The sequence below is a fragment of the Cetorhinus maximus genome, chromosome 1 (assembly GCF_964194155.1).
Source record: "Cetorhinus maximus chromosome 1, sCetMax3.hap1.1, whole genome shotgun sequence".
Taxonomy (NCBI): Eukaryota; Metazoa; Chordata; class Chondrichthyes; order Lamniformes; family Cetorhinidae; genus Cetorhinus; species Cetorhinus maximus.
The window spans coordinates 246,887,837-246,909,638 of record NC_135879.1 but is presented as its reverse complement, the minus strand read 5'-3'; the positions used below and the strand labels follow the sequence as shown (position 1 = coordinate 246,909,638).

The following is a 21,802-nucleotide window of genomic DNA, read 5'->3' as shown; positions in this document are numbered from 1 at the left end:
CAGCAGCTTGATTTGGAAGCTGTTTGAGTTCAGTTGGTTTTGAAGACAGCTGCCAAGCAAAAGCAGCCTAGGAAGCTCAGATAGCCAGTCCCAGGATAAAGTTGGTTGAAGGTAGCTGCCAGGGAGAGACTGGAAAAGGGGACAACTAGCAAGTCCCCAGCTAAAGGAAAAGTCCCCAAGAATCCTGGGGAATGTAACAGGAGAAAGTTCCAAGCAGACCTTCTAGTCAAAAGAAGGACTGGGAAAGGTCCTGTTAAGTAAAGTTAAGAGTGAGGGGCAGAGAAAGGCTCCAAACTTCAAGGAACTTAAAGGAAGCAGATTTAAAGTGAAAGGCCAGAAGGTCCAAAGAGATAACTGAAGGTCTGCACCTTTTGCCATGGACATGTGAAGCAGTGGTGGACTGTTGACAGCTCAGTTGGTGACAGAAGAAAGCTTGAATGCATGTGGTGACCCAGGGGAGAGGAACATCAGAGAGTTCAAAATCCCGGAGGTGAACCCTTGCAGAAGGCGTCTGAGAGAAAGCATCGGTTTGGGAGAAGATTCCAAAGCGAGTTCTTGGAGAATGGAGATTGGAAACCCTCGTGTGAAAGATGGAGTTCACTGAGACCGGTTGGCTCATGGTGGGACAAGTGTCTGGGGGGAGCTGAGGAGAGATCCATAGCATCTGGTCAAGGTGGCATCTGTCACTTGGTTTCAGAGTGTGGTGCGTCTGACCACAGGTCACCCATTGGCTTATAGGGACTGCACCTACTGTGAACACTAGTATATAAGATAGCTTGTGTTGTCCTTACAAATCTGTATATATCTGTAAAGGTTTAGTTGTGTGTGAAGGAGGATTGTAATATGATTCACCTTCTCTTGTTTAATAAATGTTTTATGCTTTTGTTTAAAGTTCATTAGCTGACTCCAGTGACTCTGTTCAGTAACCTCTCTCCACATTTCTAAACAAACAAGTAAAAGTTAGGATCTATCAAGCTTGGTTCCACTCTGGGATTAGGGTTGTCCAGTGGTAACTTGAGCTGGGGATCATAACAATAAGGAGACTAAGACTGTACAGAGTACTCCAGGTGTGGTCTCACCAAGGCCCTGTACAGCTGCAATAAAACTTCCCTAGTTTTATATTCCATTCCCCTTGCAATAAACACCAACATTCGACTTGCCTCCCTAATCACTTGCTGTACCTCCATACTGAAGTGGGGTAATTGAGATCATTTGATATTAAGACAAGCATTAACAGCTTTAAAAGTAGACAAGTGTAGATATGAGAGCTCTTTCCAGGCATGATGGGAAATATAGCCAGTACTGTGGGAAACTGCTAAGAACCACAAGCCGTGAATCTAGTGGCCTTCACAGCTTGGGTAAACACGGTGATAAGGAGATAGGAAACAGACAGAGAGGCATTAAGCCCAGACACGAACAAACTCCTGCTGAGGCCAAATGCTGAAACTGTTGGGGTAACAGGGAACATCTGCAAAACAAAGTATTCCCCACTCTTGATTAGGTGATGTATGTGTTAAGGCAATGCTGGTGATGGGGGTTGTAACAAACAATGTTTTTCTATGTGGAAACCAAAGATTATAAAATTGTGTCACAGAATTTGTATCAGGGAGAGATCCTTGGGAAAGCAGCCAGGATGATCTCTCCTGGTTGAATAAAACATTTGCTCACTGGAAACTCACAGACTTGAGTGGTTTAATCTTTTTACCACAACAATGCTAAATTTATGTGATTCATGTACCAGGACACCTAGATCCCTCTGTACCACAGAGTTCTGCAACCTCTCTCTATTTAAATAGTATATTGCTTTTCTATTCTTCCTGCCAAAGTGAACACATTCACATTTATCCACGTCATACTCCATCTGCTAAATTTTTGCCCACTCACTTAAATCTGTTTATATCCCTTTGCAGACTCTCTACAGCCTCTCGACAATTTACTTTCCTATCTATCTTGGTGTTATCAGCAAATTTAGCTACCGTACATTTGGTCCCTTCATCCAAGTCATTGATACAGATTGGAAATAGTTGAGGACCCAGCACTGATCCCTGTCTAACATCATTAGTTACAGCTTGCCAATGCAAAGAAGATCCATTTATCCCTACTCTCCACTTCCTATTCACTGACCAATCCTTTATCCGTGCTCGTATGTTACCCCTGGGACCTTGTGCTCTTATGTTGTGAAGTAACCTTTAACGTGGCACCTTAACAAATGCCTTTTGGAAACTCAAATACACCACAACTACCAATTCCCCTTTACCCACCTTCAATGTTGCTTCATCAGAAAACTCTAACAAATGAGTTAAAAATGGGGCAGAATCGTCCATGCCCCCTGTGTTTGGTGTGTTCGGGGCGTGGGCGTATCGTGGGGGGGCAAAAGGCTGCCCTGCGGTTAAGGGGGCTTTGGGGGGGCGCAAAGGCTACCCTGCGGTTGAAGGTAGCACAGAAGCACGTGCGGGGTGGGGGGTGGGGGGGTGGAGTGGGTGAGGGAAGCGGTAGGGACACTTTGTATAAATATTCCGCTGCAGCAGAGACAGTTCAGGCGCAGCCCACCTTGATGTGATTGCAGTCGGGCCCCTAGCTTAACTGCCCACTCAAGCAACACAGAGGCATCAAAATGCCACAAGTACTCCAGAGCTTTTCACCTCAGTCACAGACTGCAAACTAATGAGCGTTTTAGTGGATTATAGAACAGTTGGATGACTGGGCACGTTGTACAATCTCCTTGTTAAAGCTGATCATGGAGCAGTCACTGGTAGAGGAGGTCACAGCCCCTTACAACATCATCATCCCGGTTTGGACCAATTTCCCCCATGGTTCAAGCTAACAGTGCAGTTTGCAGTGCGGGTTAGGAGAATGCCTGCGCCTGAGCTGAGAGCACAGCGTGCAGTCCAGTGGGCAAAGCTGCTGCCAATCGGTCAGGTGGAGTGGGGCAGAGGAAGGTGGAGTTTCAGGCAGCCATCTCTGGCCATCCGAGTGGTGGCCAACACTCTCCGGGATGCGTTAAGGGGCCTTCAGACTGAACCAAGAGAGGTTCTCAGTACACCCATGCTAACCCATGCTCTTTCATGCAAGAGCGATTGGATTTGCCCAGGTCTCAGGTTTCCCACAGGTGCAGGGTACCATTGACTGCACTCATGTGGTGCTCAGGTCTCCATCGCAATGCGTGGTCAACCATGTCAACTGCAAGGCACTCCATTTGCTGAATGTGTAACCGATGTGAGACCACCACAAATACATTGTGCAGGTCTGCACATAGTTTCCAGGGGTGTGCACAGCTCTTACATTCTCAGTCAGTCACAGATCCCTGAAGTCTTCCAGGGTCCACAGAGGCTGCAGGGATGGCTCCTCGGGGTCAAGGGGACGTGGCTGATGACGCCCATGCAGCGGCCTCAGACTGCAGCAGAGCGACGGTATAATGAGGCTCATGCTGCAACTCGCAACTTGGTGGAGCAAACCATCGGGATGCTGAAAATGAGGTTCCGGTGCCTGGACCGGTCTGGTGGAGCCCTGCAATACAGTCCACAGAGGGTGTCACGCATCATTGTTGCCTGCTGCACCCTTTATAACCTGGAGCTCCAACTGGAAGAGGAGCTGGCGGTCTCCTCCGATAAGGAGGACATCGATGGTGATGAGGGCGAGGATGCCCTCAAAGGTGACAATGAGGTGACAATGACATAGCTGCTAGATTTGTGCAGGATGATGATGACATACAGTGAGGGGGCACCATAGATCCTCACATTGCATCTATGAACGTTTGACTCCAGTCTGGCTTATGGCAGCACACATGCCCTCTGTGATAATGCTCCTGTCATGGAGACGCAGTGAAGGCCCTAATAGTTGCTCAATTGCAGGAGGATGATGAAGACATGCAGTGAGGACACTGCATAGATCTTCACACAGCCTCTGGGAATGTCTGACTCCTGTCTGGCTGAGGGCAGCTCGCTTGCACTCTGTGATCAGGGTCATTCCATAAAGATGCAGCCATGAAACTTTAGAAGCACCTGATCCTTTATCTGCCTTTAGCACCTGACCCCTTCAGGAGCACAGCATCACTAATCACAGATGCTGAAGAGATGGGAGCCAGCCCCACCTTAAAAGTGCTGAGGGGACACAGAGTAAATGACAGACCATCACTTTGGTCTGAAGCACAGAGAAGAAGCCCTGGACTGAGACACCTGCCTTCACCTTGTGCAGAGAGGTTTCACATCTGAGTGACATAACACTGCTCATCAGAATAAGCAGACACAGGGAGGGAGGAGACATTCTTGGGTGTTTATTGACAATAGTGAGCAGTATGTAAAAGTGATTAACACCCGTGCCCAGGCTGTGCAACTAGAATCACAGAATCACAGTGCAGAAGAGGCCCTTCGGCCCATCGAGTCTGCACCAGCATGTGAGAAACACCTGACCTACCTACCTAATCCCATTTACCAGCACTTGGCCCATAGCCTTGAATGTTATGATGGGCCAAGTGCTCATCCAGGTACTTTTTAAAGGATGTGAGGCAACCCGCCTCCACCACCCTCCCAGGCAGTGCATTCCAGACCGTCACCACCCTCTGGGTAAAAAAGTTTTTCCTCACAGCCCCCCTAAACCTCCTGCCCCTCACCTTGAACTTATGCCCCCTTGTGACTGACCCTTCAACTAAGGGGAACAGCTGCTCCCTATCCACCCTGTCCATGCCCCTCATAATCTTGTACACCTTGATCAGGTCGCCCCTCAGTCTTCTCTGCTCCAATGAAAACAACCCAAGTCTATCCAAGCTCTCTTCATAACTTAAATGTTTCATCCCAGGCAACATCCTGGTGAATCTCCTCTGCACCCCCTCCAGTGCAATCACATCCTTCCTATAATGTGGCGACCAGAACTGCACACAGTTCTCCAGCTGTGGCCTCACCAAGGTTCTATACAACTCCAACATGACCTCCCTACTTTTGTAATCTATGCCTCGGTTGATAAAGGCAAGTGTCCCATATGCCTTTTTCACCAGCCCACTAACATGCCCCTCCACCTTCAGAGATCTATGGCTTTCACAAAGCCACGTTGGCCCTACCTGTTCAAATCATGATTTTCTAAGTGTCCTGCTAGAACCTCCCTAATAATGGATTCTAACACTTACCCTATGACAGATGTTAGGTTAACCGGCCTGTAGTTTCCTGCTTTCTGCCTCCCTCCTTTCTTTAATAAAGGTGTTACAAGAGCTATTTTCCAAATGGCTGGAACTTATCCAGAACCTCAGGAAATTTGGAAGATTATAACCAATGCATCTGCTATCTGTGCTGCCACTTCTTTTAAGACACTAGGGTGCAGGCCATCTGGTCCTGGGGACTTGTCAGCCTTTAGGTCTAATAGTTTTCCTGGCACCCTTTCCCTGGTGATGGTGATTGTATTAAGTTCATCATCCTCATCATCCCTTGATTTTCAAAAATCTTTTGGAAGTTTTCTAAGTCCTTTACCGTGAAGGCAGACACAAAATACCTGTCCAACACCTCTACCATTGTTCTGTTGAAGGGTCGTGAGGACTCGAAACGTCGATTCTTTTCTTCTCCACCGATGCTGCCAGACCTGCTGAGTTTTTCCAGGTAATTCGGTTTTTGTTTTGGATTTCCAGCATCCGCAGTAGTTTTTTAGTTTTTTGTTTTTACCTCAACCATTTGTTTGTTTTCCATTATCAATTCCCCTGACTCACTCTAGAGGACCAACAACACCTTTAGTTACTCTTCCTATTCTGATACTTGTCAAGGATTTTACTATCTGTTTTTATATTACTCGCTTTCTCAAATATTCTGCTTTCTGCTTCTTTATTATGTTTTTCATCATTCTTTGCAGGTTTTTAAAATCTGTTCAATCCTCTGATGCACCACTAATCTTTGCCAATTTGTACCGTGTTTCTTTTAATTTAATACTCTCCTGAACTTCCTTATTTCACCACGGATGATGCATCCTTCTCAAAGAGCCTTTCTCACTGAGATAGATCTTTTCTGAGCGTTATTAAATATCTCCTTAACAGTCTGCCACTGCAACTCTACTTCCCTACCTTTTAACCTGGTTTCCGTGTTCACCTCTGCCTTCATACTCTCATTGAGTTTAAAACACTAGTCATGGACCCACACTTCTCCATTTCAAAGTGAACATGAAATTCTATCATGTTGTGATCACTATCACCTACAGGCTCCTTTACCATGAGGTTATTGATTGATTCTGTCTCATTGTACATTACCAGGTCTAGGATAGCCTGCTCTCTGGTTGGCTCTAGAATGTACTGCTCTAAGAAATTGTCCCAAAAACACTCTATGAACTTATTTTCCAGGCTGCCTTTGCCACTCTGATTTTTCCAATCTACATGTAGATTAAAGTCGCCCATGATCATTGTGGTACCTTTCCTATATATGCCATTTATTTCTTCCTGTGTGCCCTGCTCTACAGTGTAATAACTACTGTTAGGAGCCCTGTAAACTACTCCAACAAGTGATAAAACAAAACGCTGAGGATGCTGAAAATCTGAAATTAAAACAGAAAATGCAGGAAAAACTCAGCAGGTCTGGCAGCATCTGTGGAGAGAGAAACAGGGTTAGCATTTTGAGTCCATATGACTCTTCTTGAGAGCTAAAGAGAAACTCTGAAAAAGAGTCATACAGACTCAAAACATTAACTGTCTCTCTCTCCACAGATGCTGCCAGACCCACTGAGTTTTTCCAGAATTTTCTGTCTTAATATTCCCACAAGGGATATTTTACCCTTACTATTACTTATCTCTACCCATATTAATTCTACATCTTGCTCTTTCAAGCTAAGTTCTTCTTTCAGTACTGAACTAATGCCATTGTTAATTAACAGAGCTACCCCACCACCTTCTCCAAGCGTTCTGTCATTGCGATATGTCAAAAACCCTTTAATATTCAGTTCCTAGCCTTAGTCACCTTTCAACTATGTTTCTGTATAAGTGGGCCAAACAATCTTGCCAACTTTCTTTATCACCTTTAAGAATTTGTGTATTTTCAAAAATCAAGCCATTTATAATACACTGTCTTTCCTTATGCCTCACAAAGTGAATCATTGCATTGAATTCAATCTATCATGCTACTGCCTATTTCCCTATCCTGACTTTCATCCTGGACCGTATAACTAGCCTTGTCATTATCTATTACTTTGGCAAGTTTTGTATTCAGCTGCAATGTTTATAATGCTTCTCCCTCACCCAAGTCTAGGTTGTTTATAAAAATTGAAAAGAGCAAAACTGAACATTGTTGTACGACAGCGAAAACGCCTTAATTTATTTAAAGATGATTAAATTTGAGATGTTTAACGGATGATTTCTCACCTGGAGTCTCTCCAGTACTTTGCTCTGTTGTGATACTTGTATCGGTTGGGGTTTTCTCAGGTGATGCAGTTGTACCTGAAGTAAAGAAAGGAAGCATGCACGTTTATTGAGGGATTCTGTTCATATGGCCCACTCAGAATTTGAGATTGCATGATAGTACCTCATCATCACATGTGCTCTGCCCAAAGGCTGCTCCTTGGCTCATTATCTACTGATGCCTCATCCTGAGCCAGTTTCTTAGCAATTTTGACAGTGGTGGCTTGCCTTTGGCTTCCATTCTCAGGGACAGGGCGAGGACATAGGTTTCAAGTCTACCTCAGTTGGAACTGGAATCAAAACCATGCTGATGGGCTTTATTCTGAACAGTCAGCTGGGCCTCATCTGAAGGTGACATCGACTCAGGGTAGCCTTGGGTCTTCATGTGATTAAACAGGCTGATTCTCAACCTGCAGGTCTTTAGGCACATGGGGCAGAACAACCCATGAGGGTTCGGTGAGTACAGGATTTGCATCTTTTTCTTTCCTTCTCTGGCTCCGCTCTGCCTCATCATTCTGAAACGTACACTGCCATCTAGCCAACTGAGCTAGCCAGCTCCAAGATACTGCCTATCCCAGTGCTGACACTTCCTTCAGAACATCCACAGGCAGTGTCTCAGGAAGCCTCAGCCTGAATCATAAGAATCATTGAAATTTACAGCACAGAGGGAGGCCTTTCAGCCCATTGTGTCAGCACCAGCCCACAAACTGCCATCCAGCCTAATCCCACTGTCCAGCTCTTGGTCCGTGGCCTTGTCAAGTTACCGTGTTTTAATGGCAATGAAGGTTTTTCTGCAACCACTTTCTCAGACAGGGAATTCCAGATCCCCTCAGATTCGCTCTGAATATCCGGCTTCTCACTCTAAATCTATGCCTCTGCTTATGGATCCCTCAAACAAGGGAATTAGGGCTGCCCTATCAACTCTATCCAGACTCCTCATAACATTATGTACTTCAGTTAGGTCTCCCCTTAGACTGTTCCAGGAGATCAACCCATTGATTCCTTATAACTAAAATTCTCCAGTCCAAACAACATTCTCAGAAATCTCCTCTATACTCTCTCTAGTGCAATCACATCTTTTCTATACCCACAGTGCAGTGACCAGAATTGCACACATTACTCCAGGTGTGGCCTAGTTAGTGTTTTTATGGTCCAACATAACCTCTCTGCTCATAACCTATGCCTTTACAATTAAAGGAAAGCCTTTTTAACCCATTACCTAACTATTCTACTACTTTTTTTTATTTATTCATGGGATATGGGCTTTGCTGGCTGGGCCAGCATTTATTGCCCATCCCTAATTGCCCTTGAGAAGGTGGTGGTAAGCTGCCTTCTTGAACCGCTGCAGTCCATTTGGTTTAGGTACACCCACTGTGCTGTTAGGAAGGGAATTCCAGGATTTTGACCCAGCTACACTGAAGGAATGGCGATATATTTCCAAGTCAGGATGGTGAGTGACTTGGAGGGGAACTTCCAGGTGGTGGTGTTTCCATGTGTCTGCTGCCCTTGTCCTTCTAGATGGTAGTGGTCGTGGGTTTGGAAGGTACTGTCTAAGGAGCCTTGATGAATTCCTGCAGTGCATCTTGTAGATGGTACACACTGCTGCTACTGTGCGTTGGTGATGGAGGAAGTGAATGTTTGTGAATGTGGTGCCAATCAAGTGGGCAGCTTTGTCCTGGATGGTGTCAAGCTTCTTAAGCGCTGTTGGAGCTGCACTCACCCAGGCAAGTGGGGAGTATTCCATCACACTCCTCACTTGTGCCTTGTAGATGGTGGACAGGCTATAGGGAGTCAGGGGATGAGTTACTTGCCGGAGGATTCCTAGCCTCTGACCTGCTTTTGTAGCCACAGTATTTATGGCTACTCCAGTTCAGTTTCTGGTCAATGGTAACCCCAAAGATGTTGATAGTGGGAGATTCAGCCGTGGGAATGCCATCGAATGTCAAGGGACGATGGTTAGATTCTCTCTTGTTGGGGATGGTCATTGCCTGGCACTTGTGTGGTGTGAATGTTACTTGCCACTTGTCAGCCCAAGCCTGGATATTGTCCAGGTCTTGCTGCATTTGGACATGGACTGTTTCAGTATCTAAGGAATCACAAATGGTGCTGACGACATAAAACTTGGTGGGAATGTGAGCGATGTGGAAGGTGTTAAGAGGCTTCAAGGTGATTTAGAAGTTTGAGTGAGTGGGCAAGTACCTGGCAGAGTCAGTATAATGTGGATAAGTGTGAAGTTATCCAATTTTATAGGAAAAACAGAATGGCAGAGCATTATTTAAATGGTGATAGACTGGGAAATGTTGATGTACAAAGGGACCTTGTACACCAATCACTGAATGCAAGCATGCAGGTGCAGCAAGCAGTTAAGAAGGCAAATGTATGTTGGCCTTCATTGCGAGAGGACTTTAGTACAGGAGCAAGGATGTCTTACTGCCTTGGTGAGACCACACCTGGAATATTGTGTGCAGTTTTGGTCTCCTCAACTAAGAAAGGATATACTTGCCATAGAGGGAGTGCTGCGAAGGTTCACCAGGCTGAATCCTGGGATGGCAGGATTGTCGTATGAGGGGAGATTGGGCCGACTAGACCTGTATTCACTGGAGTTTAGAAGAATGAGAGGGGATCTCATTGAAACATATAAAATTCTGACAGGGCTGGACAGACTGGATGTAGAGGTGATTTTCCTCTAGCTGGGGTATCTAGGACAGAGGGTCACAGTCTCAGTATGCAGGGTAGACCATTGAGGACTGAGATGAGGGGATGGCAATAGGGATGAGCAGTAAATGCCAGCCCAGCCAGCAAAGCCCACATCCCGTGAATGAAGTTAAAACACTTCTTCACTCAGAGGGTGGCAAACCAATGGAATTCTCTATCAAAAAGGCCTGTGGAGGCCAATCACTGAATATACTAAAGAAGGAAATAGATAGATTCTGGACTCTTAAGGCGTCAAGGGCTATGGGGAGAGTGCAGGTGTACGGTGTTCAGATAAAGGATCATCAATGATCCTGTTGAATGGCGGAACAGGATCGAAGGGTCAAATGACCTACGCCTGCTCCTAGTTTCTATGCTTTTATGTTTCAATCATCAGCCAACATCCCTACCTCTACCTTATGATGGAAGGAAGATTATTGATCATTGATGAAGCAGCTGAAGATGGTTGGGCTGAGGACACTACCCTGAGGAACTCCTGCAGTGATGTCTTGGAACTGAGATGACTGACCTCCAACAACCACAACCATCTTCCTTTGTGCTAGGTTTGACTCCAACCAGTGGGGAGCTTATCCCCGATTCCTATTGACTCCATAGAAACATAGAAACTAGGAGCAGGAGTAGGCCATTTGGCCCTTCGAGCCTGCTCCGCCATTCATTATGATCATGGCTGATCATCCAACTCAATAGCCTGCTCCCGCTTTCTCCCCATATCCACTCATCCCTTTTGCCCCAAGAGCTATATCTAACTCCTTCTTGAAAACATACAATGTTTTGGCCTCAACTACTTTCTGTGCTAACGAATTCCACAGGCTCACCACTCTCTGGTGAAGAAATTTCTCCTCATCTCAGTCCTAAATGGTCTACCCCATATCCTCAGACTGTGACCCCTGGTTCTGGACTCCCCCACCATCGGGAACAACCTTCCTGTATCTAACCTGACTAGTCTTGTTAGAATTTTATTGGTTTCTATGAGATACCCCTCATTCTGCTGAACTCCAGCGAATATAATCCTAATCGACTCAATCTCTCCTCATATGTCAGTCCCGCCATCCCAGAAATCAGTCGGGTAAACCTTCGCTGCACTCCCTCTATAGCAAGTACATCCTTCCTCAGATAAGGAGACCAAAACTGCACCCAATATTCAAGGTGTGGTCTCACCAAGGCCCTGTACAATTGCAGCAAGACATCCCTGTTCCTGTACTCGAATCCTCTGGCTATGAAGGCCAACATACCATTTGCCTTCTTTACCGCCTGCTGCACCTGCATGCTTATCTTCAGCAACTGGTGTACAAGGACACCCAGGTCTCGTTGCACATTCCCTTCTCTCAATTTATAGCCATTCAGATAATAATCTGCCTTCCTGTTTTTGCTACCAAAATGGATAACCTCACATTTATCCATATTATACTGCATCTGCCATGCATTTGCCCACTCACTCAGCTTGTCCAAATCACACTGAAGCATCTCTGCATCCTCCTCACAACTCACCCTCTCACCCAGCTTTGTGTCATCTGCAAATTTGGAGAGATTACATTTAGTTCCCTCATCTAAATCATTAATATATATTGTGAATAGCTGGGGTCCCAGCACCGATCCCTGCGGTACCCCACTAGTCACTGCCTGCCATTTGGAAAAAGACCCGTTTATTCCTACTCTTTGTTTCCTGTCTGCCAACCAGTTTTCTATCCATCTCAATACACTACCCCCAATCCCATGCACTTTAATTTTACACGCTAATCTCTTATGTGGGACTTTGTCGAAAGCCTTCTGAAAGTCCAAATAAACCACATCCACTGGCTCCCCCTCATCAACTCTACTAGTTACATCCTCGAAAAATTCCAGTAGATTTGTCAAACATGGTTTCCCTTTCATAAATCCATGCTGACTCTGTCCGATTCTGCCACTGTTTTCCACGTGCTCAGCTATTAAATCTTTTATAATGGACTCCAGAAATTTCCCCACTACCGATGTCAGGCTGACTGGTTTATAATTCCGTTTTCTCTCTGCCTTCCTTTTTAAATAGTGGGGTTACATTAGCTACCCTCCAATCTGTAGGAACTGTTCCGGAGTCTATAGAATCTCGGTAGATGACCGCCAATGCATCCATTATTTCTAGGGCCACTTCCTTAAGTACTCTGGGATGTACATTATCAGGCCCTGGGGATTTATCAGCCTTCAATGCCATCAATTTCTCCAACACCATTTCCCTACTAATACTGATTTCTTTCAGTTCCTCCCTCTCACTAAACCCTGTGTTCCCCAACATTTCTGGTATGTTATTAGTGTCCTCCTTTGTGAAGACAGAACCAAAGTATGTATTTAGTTGGTCAGCCATTTCTTTGTTGCCCATTATAAATTTGCCTGTTTCCGACTGTAAGGGACCTACATTTGCCTTCACCAATCTTTTTCTCTTCACATACCTATAGAAACTTTTACAGTCAGTTTTTATGTTCCCCGCAAGCTTACTCTCGTACTCTATTTTCCCCTTCTTAATCAATCCCTTGGTTCTCCTTTGTTGAATTCTAAACTGCTCCCAATCCCCAGGTCTGTTGTTTTTTCTGGCCAATTTGTATGCCTCTTCCTTGCATCTAATACTATCTCTAATTTCCCTTGTAAGTCATGGTTTGGCCACCTTTCCTGTTTTACTTTTGTGCCAGACAGGAATAAACAATTGTTGCAGTTCACCCATGCGTTCTTTGAATGTTTGCCATTGCCTATCCACCGTCATCCCTTTAAGTAATGTTTCCCAATCCATCATAGCTAACCCGTGCCTCATAGCATTGTAGTTTTCTTTATTAAGATTCTGGACCCTAGTCTCAGAATCAACTACATCACTCTCCATCTTGATGAAGAATTCTATCATATTATGGTCGCTGATCCCCAAGGGGCCTCGCACAACTAGATTGCCAATTATTCCTTTCTCATTACACAATACCCAGTCGAGGATGACCTGTTCTCCAGTTGGTTCCTCAATGTATTGGTCCAGAAAAACATCCCGTATACACTCCAGGAATTCCTCCTCTACGGTATTGTTACTAATTTGATTTTCCCAATCTATATGCATATTAAATTCACCCATAATTACAGATGTTCCTTTATTACATGTGACTCTAACTTTCTGTTTAATTCCATTCCCACCATCACCACTACAGTTTGGGGTCTATATACAACCCCCACTAACGTTTTTTGCCCCTTAATGTTTCTCAGCTCTCCCCGTACAGATTCCACATCCTCGGAGCTAATATCTTTCCTCACTATTGCGTTTTTTGCCAGTTTTGCTAGGGCTCCTTGATGCCACACTCTGTCAAATGCAGCCTTGATGTCAAGGGCAGTAACTCTCAGCTCACCTCAGGAGTTCAGCTGTTTAGTCCATGTTTGAACCAAAACTGTAATGAGGTCAGGTGCTGAGTAGCCCTGGCGGAACCCAAACTGAGAGTCAGTGCGCAGGTTATTGCTAAGCAAGTGTCGTTTGATAACACCGTTGCCGACCACTTCCATTATTTTGCTGATGATGGAGAGTAGACTGATGGGGCGGTAATTGCCTGGGTTTGATTTTTCCTGCTTTTTGTGTACAGGACAAACCTTGGCAATTTTTCACATAGCAGGGTAGGTGCCAGTGTTGTAGCTGCACTTGAGCAGCTTGGCTAGGGGCGCAGCAAGTTCTGGAACACAAGTACTTTGCCGGAATATTGTCAGGGCCCATAGCCTTTGCAGTATCCAGTGCTTTCAGCTGTTTCTTGGTATCACATGGAGTGAACCAAGTTGGCTGAAGATTAGCATCTGTGATGGTGAGGACCTCTATAGGAGGCCGAGATGGATCATACACTTGGCACTTCTGGCTGAAGTTGCAAATGCTTCAGCCTTATCTTTTCACTGATGTGCTGGGCTCCCCCATCATGGAGGATGGGGATATTTGTAGAGCCTCTTCCTCCAGTGAGTTGTTTAATTGTTCACCACCATTCACGACTGGGTGTGGCAGGACTGCAGAGGTTAGATCTGATCTGTTGGTTGTGGAATCGCTTAGCTCTGTCTATCACTTGTTGCTTAAGCCATTTGGCACACAGGTAGTCCTGTGTTATAGCTTCACCAGGTTGACACCTCATTTTTATGTATGCCTGGTGCTGCTCCCGGCATGTCCTCCTGCACTCTTCATTGAACCAGGGTTGAACTCCTGATGATAATGGTAGAGTGGGGGATATGCCAGGCTATCAGGTTACAGATTGTGGTTGATACAATTCTGCTGCTGCTGATGGCCCTCAGCGCCTCACGGTTGCTCAGTCTTCAGAGATGCACTGCAGGAATTCACCAAGACTCCTTAGTCAGCACTTACCAAACCCAGGACAACTACCCTCTGGAAGGTCTGACAGCATCTGCAGAGAGGGATACAGTTGACATTTCGAGTCCGTATGACTCTTCATCTGATGAAGGGTCATACGGACTCAAAACGTTAACTGTATCCCTCTCCGCAGATGCTGTCAGACCTGCTGAGTTTTTCCAGGTATTTTTGTTTTTATTTTTGTTCTAGATTTCCAGCATCCGCAGTATTTTGCTTTTACAATCTGGAAGGACAAGGACAGCAGACACATGGGAACACCACCACCTGGAAGTTCCCCTCCAAGTCACCCACCATCCTGACTTGGAAATATATCGGCCGTTCCTTCACTGTCACTGGGTCAAAATCCTGGAACTCCCTCCCTAACAGCACTGTGGGTGTACCTACACCACATGGACTGCAGCGGTTCAAGAAGGCAGCTCACTCAAGGGCAAGTAGGGATGGGCAATAAATGCTGGCCCAGCCAGCGAAGCCCACATCCCGTGAATATAAAATAATTACTGCACAGAAGGATGCCATTCGGCCCATAGTGTCCGTTCAGGCCCTCTGATGGAGAAACTCAGCTAGTCCCACTCCCCCGTCCTTTCCCCACAACCTTACAAATTTTCTCTCTTCAGGATAAACCAATTTACTTTTGAAAGCCATATTAAATCTGCTTCCACCAGACTCTCAGGCAGTGCATTGCAGATCCGCACCATTCACTGTGTAAAAGTGCTTTTCTGTGTATCACTGGTGGTTTTTCTGTCAATCACCATGTCAGTGTCAGTAAGAAGTGAGGGTGTGGAGTCAGATTGTTTTGGGATTGTGGACAAGGTTTGGTAGATAGTATCATATATTTAATGCTTATTAAATTTGAGAGTTTTGTTGGTACAGTTTTCTTACCTGGAGCCTCCTCAGATTTTTGTTGAATCTCCTATTGTGACATTTTTGTCTATTTCAGGTGTGGAAAGTAAAGAACAAAACACATCCTCAATAAGTCGGGATTCTGTCCTTGCACCGGCAAGAGAGTCAGGCTGAAATGAGCAGGATAGTAACTACGTCTGTCAGTCTGTCAGTATCAGTTGGTGTTGTCAGAGTCTGTCAGTGTGAGTGTGACAGACACACAGGGACAAATTGAATTCTACCACCTGAAAGTGGGCTAGGAGATGCTGTGCATTGTAGCCAGTGGTGTTGTCGGGGGTTCAGGGAGGGTGTGTTGCAGTACGCCATGTGGGGAGGCCAACTATAAAAGTCAGCCCAGGGGGATGGAAGCGCTCCAGAGTGGGCACCTTGGCTTAATTCCTGGCTCTCCTCCGTGTGGCTGGTCCTGGTCTGCTGAACTCTCAGCTATGGCCATTGCTCCCAGCGGCACAGCTGGAACTGGAAAGCTACTGACCCTCTGACTGGCCAGCAGCTCTTGGAGGCAGGACCCAGGGCATTAAAGTGATGCAAGCCCCGGCGGCCGGTGGCCATTCATTCACACTGGACCTTCTAAAAATAACCACAGCGGCGGCATCACCCACTTTCTGGCTGGTGGATGGGATGACTGCTGCAGCCCATTAAATTCAGCCCTCAGTGTGGATATCGCTCTGTACCAGCCATTGTCCATGTGGTGTGGGTACATCCACACCCACAGTGTTGTGAAGGAGGGAGTTCATTCCTCTTAGGCTTTATAGTGGCTTTATATAACTGAGTGGCTTGCTCAGCCATTTCAGAGGGCAGTTAAGACCCATTGCTGTGAGGCTGGACTGAAATGTAGGCCAGACCAACAGATTTCCTTCCCTAAAGGGCATTAGTGAACCAGGTGGGTTTTGTGATAATTGACAATGGTCTCATGGTCATAATTGCCAAAACAAGTTTTTAATCCCAGATTTTTATGAATTGAACTTAAATTCCATTAGCTGTCATGGGTGGGACTTGAACCCATGTCACCAGAGCTTGGGCCTCTGGATTACTAGTCCAGTGATATTACCACTATGCTATCACCTACCCCTTGGCCAATGTGCTTGTCATCGCATTCAGATGATGGGCAATGCTCCTGAGGCTGCAGGTCCGACCAGAGGGCCTGAGCAATGTCAGGCCAGCAGCTCCGCCAGGAGGAATAGGCCTCACAAAGGTAGGCAGGCACCTCAACATGGAGATTCCCCGGATTGCCTGCACAAAAGTCAGCAAATAAAGAGGCCCAGCTACCCAGCTAACAGGAACATAGGATTGATGGGAAAACTTCTCCGCAGGGCTATTAATGGATGGAGCTGCGGCCTTTCATCCCTGAAGCACCTTCAGTGGGGCATGGAGCCTTGAAGAAATCTGCCATCGCCGGGCCGCATCGACTGAACTACTAGACTCGGCACATGACGAGCGACGGGGTGGGCGGCTGCGGGGGGTGTGGGTGGGGTGTTGGGGGCGGGGGGGGGGCGTGGACAGTGGAATTAACTTTAGTAAATTCCCGAAGCCCTCACAAAATGGCCCTGGAATGGGGCCTTACCAGAGAGACATCCCAACAGGGTTTCCTCCTATTTCCCCATCACTACCTCAAGCCCCACCTCTACAGTGTCTGTGTGTGTATCATACAATTAGTTAATGGTTACAGCACAGGGGGAGGCCATTCAATTTGTTGTATCCATAAAAAAGTAAATTAGCTGGTCCCATTTCCCCTGTCCTTTCCCTGTCAATTGTCTCTCTTCAGGTGCTTTTCTAATTCCTTTTTGAAAACCAAGATTGAACCTGCCTCCACCACACTCTCAGGCAATGCATTGCAGATCAGAACCTTCCAATGTCTAATAAAAGCTTTTTCTTGTTTCACCGTTGGCTTTCTGCCAATCACTGTGTCTGTCCATGTCACTGTTATTGTAGGGTGTTGGTTACAGTTCGGTAGGTCTGAAGAGGTCTTCGTAGTCATACATACATTAACTGTAAGTCTTTCTCAACTCTTAGAACTATTTACAAACATAGAGTAAAGGGTACAAACTAGGAGCTGTCTCCATGCTGACTGATACACACAGCTCTGTCTAAATCTGGACTGATCCTGGGTGCTGGTCATGTGCTCTCTCACACATCGCTGTGTGGGTGGTATTGTACTCAGTCCCACATTAACCCTACATGTGCCAGATCCTTATATTACAAGTGTCAGTGTCATTCAGAACTGAGGTAAGGTTGGGTGTGGAGAGAGATCCTTCTGGGATCGTAGACAAGATTTGGTAGGTAAAATCATATATTTAATACTTCTTAAATTTGACAGAGCTGGAGAGGTTTATTGGGAGAGTTTTCTTACCTGGAGTCTCTGGTTGAATCTCTCTTGTGATACTTATCTCCGTTGGAGCTGTGGAAAGTAAAGTATAAAAGCATCCTGAATAAATGTGGGATTCTGTCTTGCATCGGCACACTCAACTCCCTCCGATTAAGTCACGGGCAGGGAACGTCAAGTCAGCCTCAGGCTTGGATGTCAATTGAGGCCCTAAAGTGGCCAATGAAGGGTAGATTACCAGCAGCATTGTTGGGGGATGGTGGGGTGGGGGCATTCCCCATGCAGGTGGCATGCATAGGGAAGCGAGAATAAGGGAAGTAAACACGTGGCTAAAGGAGTGGTGCGGGAAAGAGGTGTTCCATTTCGTGGGACACTGGCATCAGTATTGGAACAGGAGGGATCTGTACTGTTGGGACGGTCTCCACCTGAACCGATCTGGGACCAATGTTCTAGCGAAAAGGGTAAATAGGGTGGTCAACAGAACTTTAAACTAGAAAGTGGAGGGGGGAGGGAAGGGTAAAACTCCAAAAAGTATAACTAATGGGAAACAAAGCAGCAGGTTAGCATGTGGGGGGATGGATTCAACTTCATGGAAAATTATGAAAAAACTGAAAAGAAAGGAGAGCCCAGGAGAGGCTATTAAAGTCTCCAGAACACAAAATAGGACAGAGTGTTTGGAAAGGGCTAGGAATCTAACTTCAAGCACATCAGATAAAGGGACGACAATGAGAAAGGGGACGGGAAATACAGGACTGAAGGTGTTGTATCTGAATGCACGCAGTATACGAAATAAGGTAAATGAGCTTGTGGCGCAGATTGAAATTGGCAGGTATGATGTGGTGGGCATCACGGAGACATGGCTGCAAGGGGATCAGGACTGGGAGATAAATATCCAAGGGTATACATCCTATCGAAAAGATAGGCAGGTTGGCAGAGGGGGTGGGGTTGCTTTGTTAGTAAGAAATGAAATTAAATCGATAGCAAGAAATGACGTAGGGTCAGATGATGTAGAATCTGTGTGGGTAGAGTTGAGGAACCGCAAAGGTAAAAAAACCATAATGGGAGTTATGTACAGGCCTCCGAACAGTAGTCAGGATGTGGAGCACAAGATACACCAGGAGATAGAAAAAGCGTGTAAGAAAGGCAAGGTTACAGTGATCATGGGGGATTTCAATATGCAGGTAGATTGGGAAAATCAGGTTGGTAGTGGATCCCAAGAAAAGGAATTTGTGGAATGTCTACGAGATGGCTTTTTGGAGCAGCTTGTGGTGGAGCCCACTAGGGAACAGGCAATTCTAGATTTAGTGATATGTAATGAAGCAGATTTGATAAGGGAGCTTAAGGTGAAGGAACCCTTAGGAGGAAGTGACCATAATATGATAGAATTTACCCTGCAATTTGAGAGGAAAAAGCTGGAATCAGATGTAACGGTATTACAGTTGAATAAAGGCAACTACAGAGGCATGAGGGAGGAGCTGGCCAGAATTGACTGGGAGATGAGCCTAGCAGGAAAGACAGTGGAACAGCAATGGCAGGAGTTTCTGGGAGTAATTTGAGAGACACAGCTAAAATTCATCCCTAGGAAGAGAAGCATACTAAAGGGAGGACGAGGCAACCATGGCTGACAAGGGAAGTCAGGGACAGCATAAAAGCTAAAGAGAAAGCATACAATGTGGCAAAGAGCAGTGGGAAACCAGGGGATTGGGAAGCCTACAAAGACCAACAGAGGACAACTAAAAAAGAAATAAGGAGGGAGCAGATAAAATATGAGGGTAAAGTAGCCAGTAATATAAAAGAAGATTGCAAGAGTTTTTTAGATATATAAAGGGTAAGAGAGAGGCAAAAGTGGACATTGGGCTGCTGGAAAATGACGCTGGAGAAGTAGTAGTGTGGAACAAAGAAATGGCGGAGGAAGAAAATAGGTACTTTGCGTCAGTCTTCACAGTGGACGACACGAGGGACATCCCCAAGGTTCAAGAGAGTCGGGGGGCAGAGGTGAGTATGGTGGCCATTACCAAGGAGGAGGTGCTAGGAAAACTGAAAGGTCTGAAGGTGGATAAATCACCTGGTCCAGATGGATTACACCCCAGAGTTCTGAAGGAGATAGCTGAAGAGATAGCGGAGGCGTTAGTGGCGATCATTCAGGAATCACTGGAGTCAGGGAGGGTCCCAGAGGACTGGAAAATCACTAATGTAACCCGCCTGTTTAAGAAGGGGGTGAGGCAAAAGATGGGAAATTACAGGCCGATTAGCCTGACCTCGGTCGTTGGTTAAGATTTTAGAGTCCATTATTAAGGATGAGATTTCAGAATACTTGGAAGTGCATGGTAAAATTGGGCAAAGTCAGCATGGTTTCATCAAGGGGAGGTCATGCCTGACAAATCTGTTAGAATTATTTGAGGAGGTAACGAGCAGGTTAGATAAAGGAGAGCCAATGGATGTTATCTACTTGGACTTCCAGAAGGCCTTTGACAAGGTGCCGCACAGGAGGCTGCTCAGTAAGATAAGAGCCCATGGTGTTAGAGGGAAGGTACTAGCATGGATAGAAGATTGGCTGTCTGGCAGGAGGCAGAGAGTGGGGATAAGGGGGTCCTTCTCAGGATGGTAGCCGGTGACCAGTGGAGTTCCGCAGGGGTCAGTGTTGGGACCACAACTTTTCACTTTATACATTAATGATCTAGATGAAGGAACTGAGGGCATCCTGGCTAAGTTTGCAGATGATACAAAGATAGGTGGAGGGACAGGTAGTATTGAGGAGGCGGGGAGGCTGCAGAAGGATTTGGACAGGTTAGGAGAATGGGCCAAGAAGTGGCAGATGGAATACAACGTGGGCAAGTGTGAGGTCATGCACTTTGGTAGGAAGAATAGAGGCATAGACTATTTTCTAAATGGGGAGAGAATTCTGAAATCTGGAGTGCAAAGGGACTTGGGAGTCCTAGTCCAGGATTCTCTTAAGGTTAACTTGCAGGTTGAGTCGGTAGTTAGGAAGGCAAATGCAATGTTGGCATTTATTTCGAGAGGACTAGAATATAAAAGCAGGGATGTGCTGCTGAGGCTTTATAAGGCTCTGGTCAGACCATATTTAGAATATTGTGAGCAATTCTGGCCCCTGTATCTCAGGAAGGATGTTCTGGCCCTGGAGAGGGTCCAGAGGAGGTTCACGAGAACGATCCCAGGAATGAACGGCTTAACATATGAGGAACGTTTGAGGACTCTGGGTCTACACTCGATGGAGTTTAGAAGGATGAGGGGGGATCTGATTGAAACTTACAGAACACTGAAAGGCCTGGATAGAGTGGACGTGGGGAAGATGTTTCCATTAGTAGGAGAGACTAGGACCTGAGGGCACAGCCTCAGAGTAAAGGGAAGACATTTTAGAACAGAGATGAGGAGAAACTTCTTTAGCCGGAGAGTGGTGAATCTATGGAATTAATTGCCACAGAAGGCTGTGGAGGCCAGGTCATTGAGTGTATTTAAGACTGAGATAGATAGGTTCTATCTAAAACACCTCTTTGACCCTTTTGTCTGTGACATCTTTTGATTATCTGCTCATCTCCACAATCACCACACCCTCAATGTGTCTCTCTCTCCCCCCACCAGCACCTCACCCCCCCCACCTTAAACCAATTTATATTTCTCCCTTCTTCTAACTATGCTTCAGTTCTGCCGAAGGACACATGAAGGCTCGAAACGTTAACTGATTTCTTCTCCGCCGATGCTGCCAGACCTGCTGAGTTTTTCCAGGTAATTCTGTTTTTGTTTTGGATTTCCAGCATCCGCAGTAGCTTTTAGCTTTTTGTTTTTATAGATAGGTTCTTGATTGGTAAGGGGATCAAAGGTTACGGGGAGAAGGCGGGAGAATGGGGTTGAGAAACTTATCAGCCATGATTGAATGGCGGAGCAGACCCGATGGGCCGAATGGCCTAATTTCTGCTCCCATGTATTATGGTCTAAAAGCCAGCCCAACAGCCGCAGACCCCCGGATTGGGCACCTTGCCTTATTTCCTGCGTCTACCACTTGATGGCTGATCCTGGTCAGTTAAACTCTCCAAAGAGGCCTCTACTTCCAGTGGTGTGGCTGGGACTGGAAAGCTACTGGCCCTGTGGTTGGCAAACAGGCACCTTTCTGTGCTTCTTGGCCAGGGGGGGACAAAGAGGAAGCTATTAAGAATCAACT

At 46.0% G+C, this 21,802-nt stretch overlaps 1 protein-coding gene across 1 annotated transcript in view; it reads right to left on the bottom strand.

Moving 5' to 3' along the window:
• Nucleotides 1-21,802, bottom strand: part of LOC144688623 (disintegrin and metalloproteinase domain-containing protein 12-like) — an 812,806-nt gene that overhangs the window by 32,794 nt on the left and 758,210 nt on the right. The window contains exon 24 of the mRNA XM_078555419.1: nt 7,322-7,396. Coding sequence (XP_078411545.1) covers nt 7,322-7,396 — 75 coding nt within the window. The remainder of the gene's footprint in view (nt 1-7,321; nt 7,397-21,802) is intronic.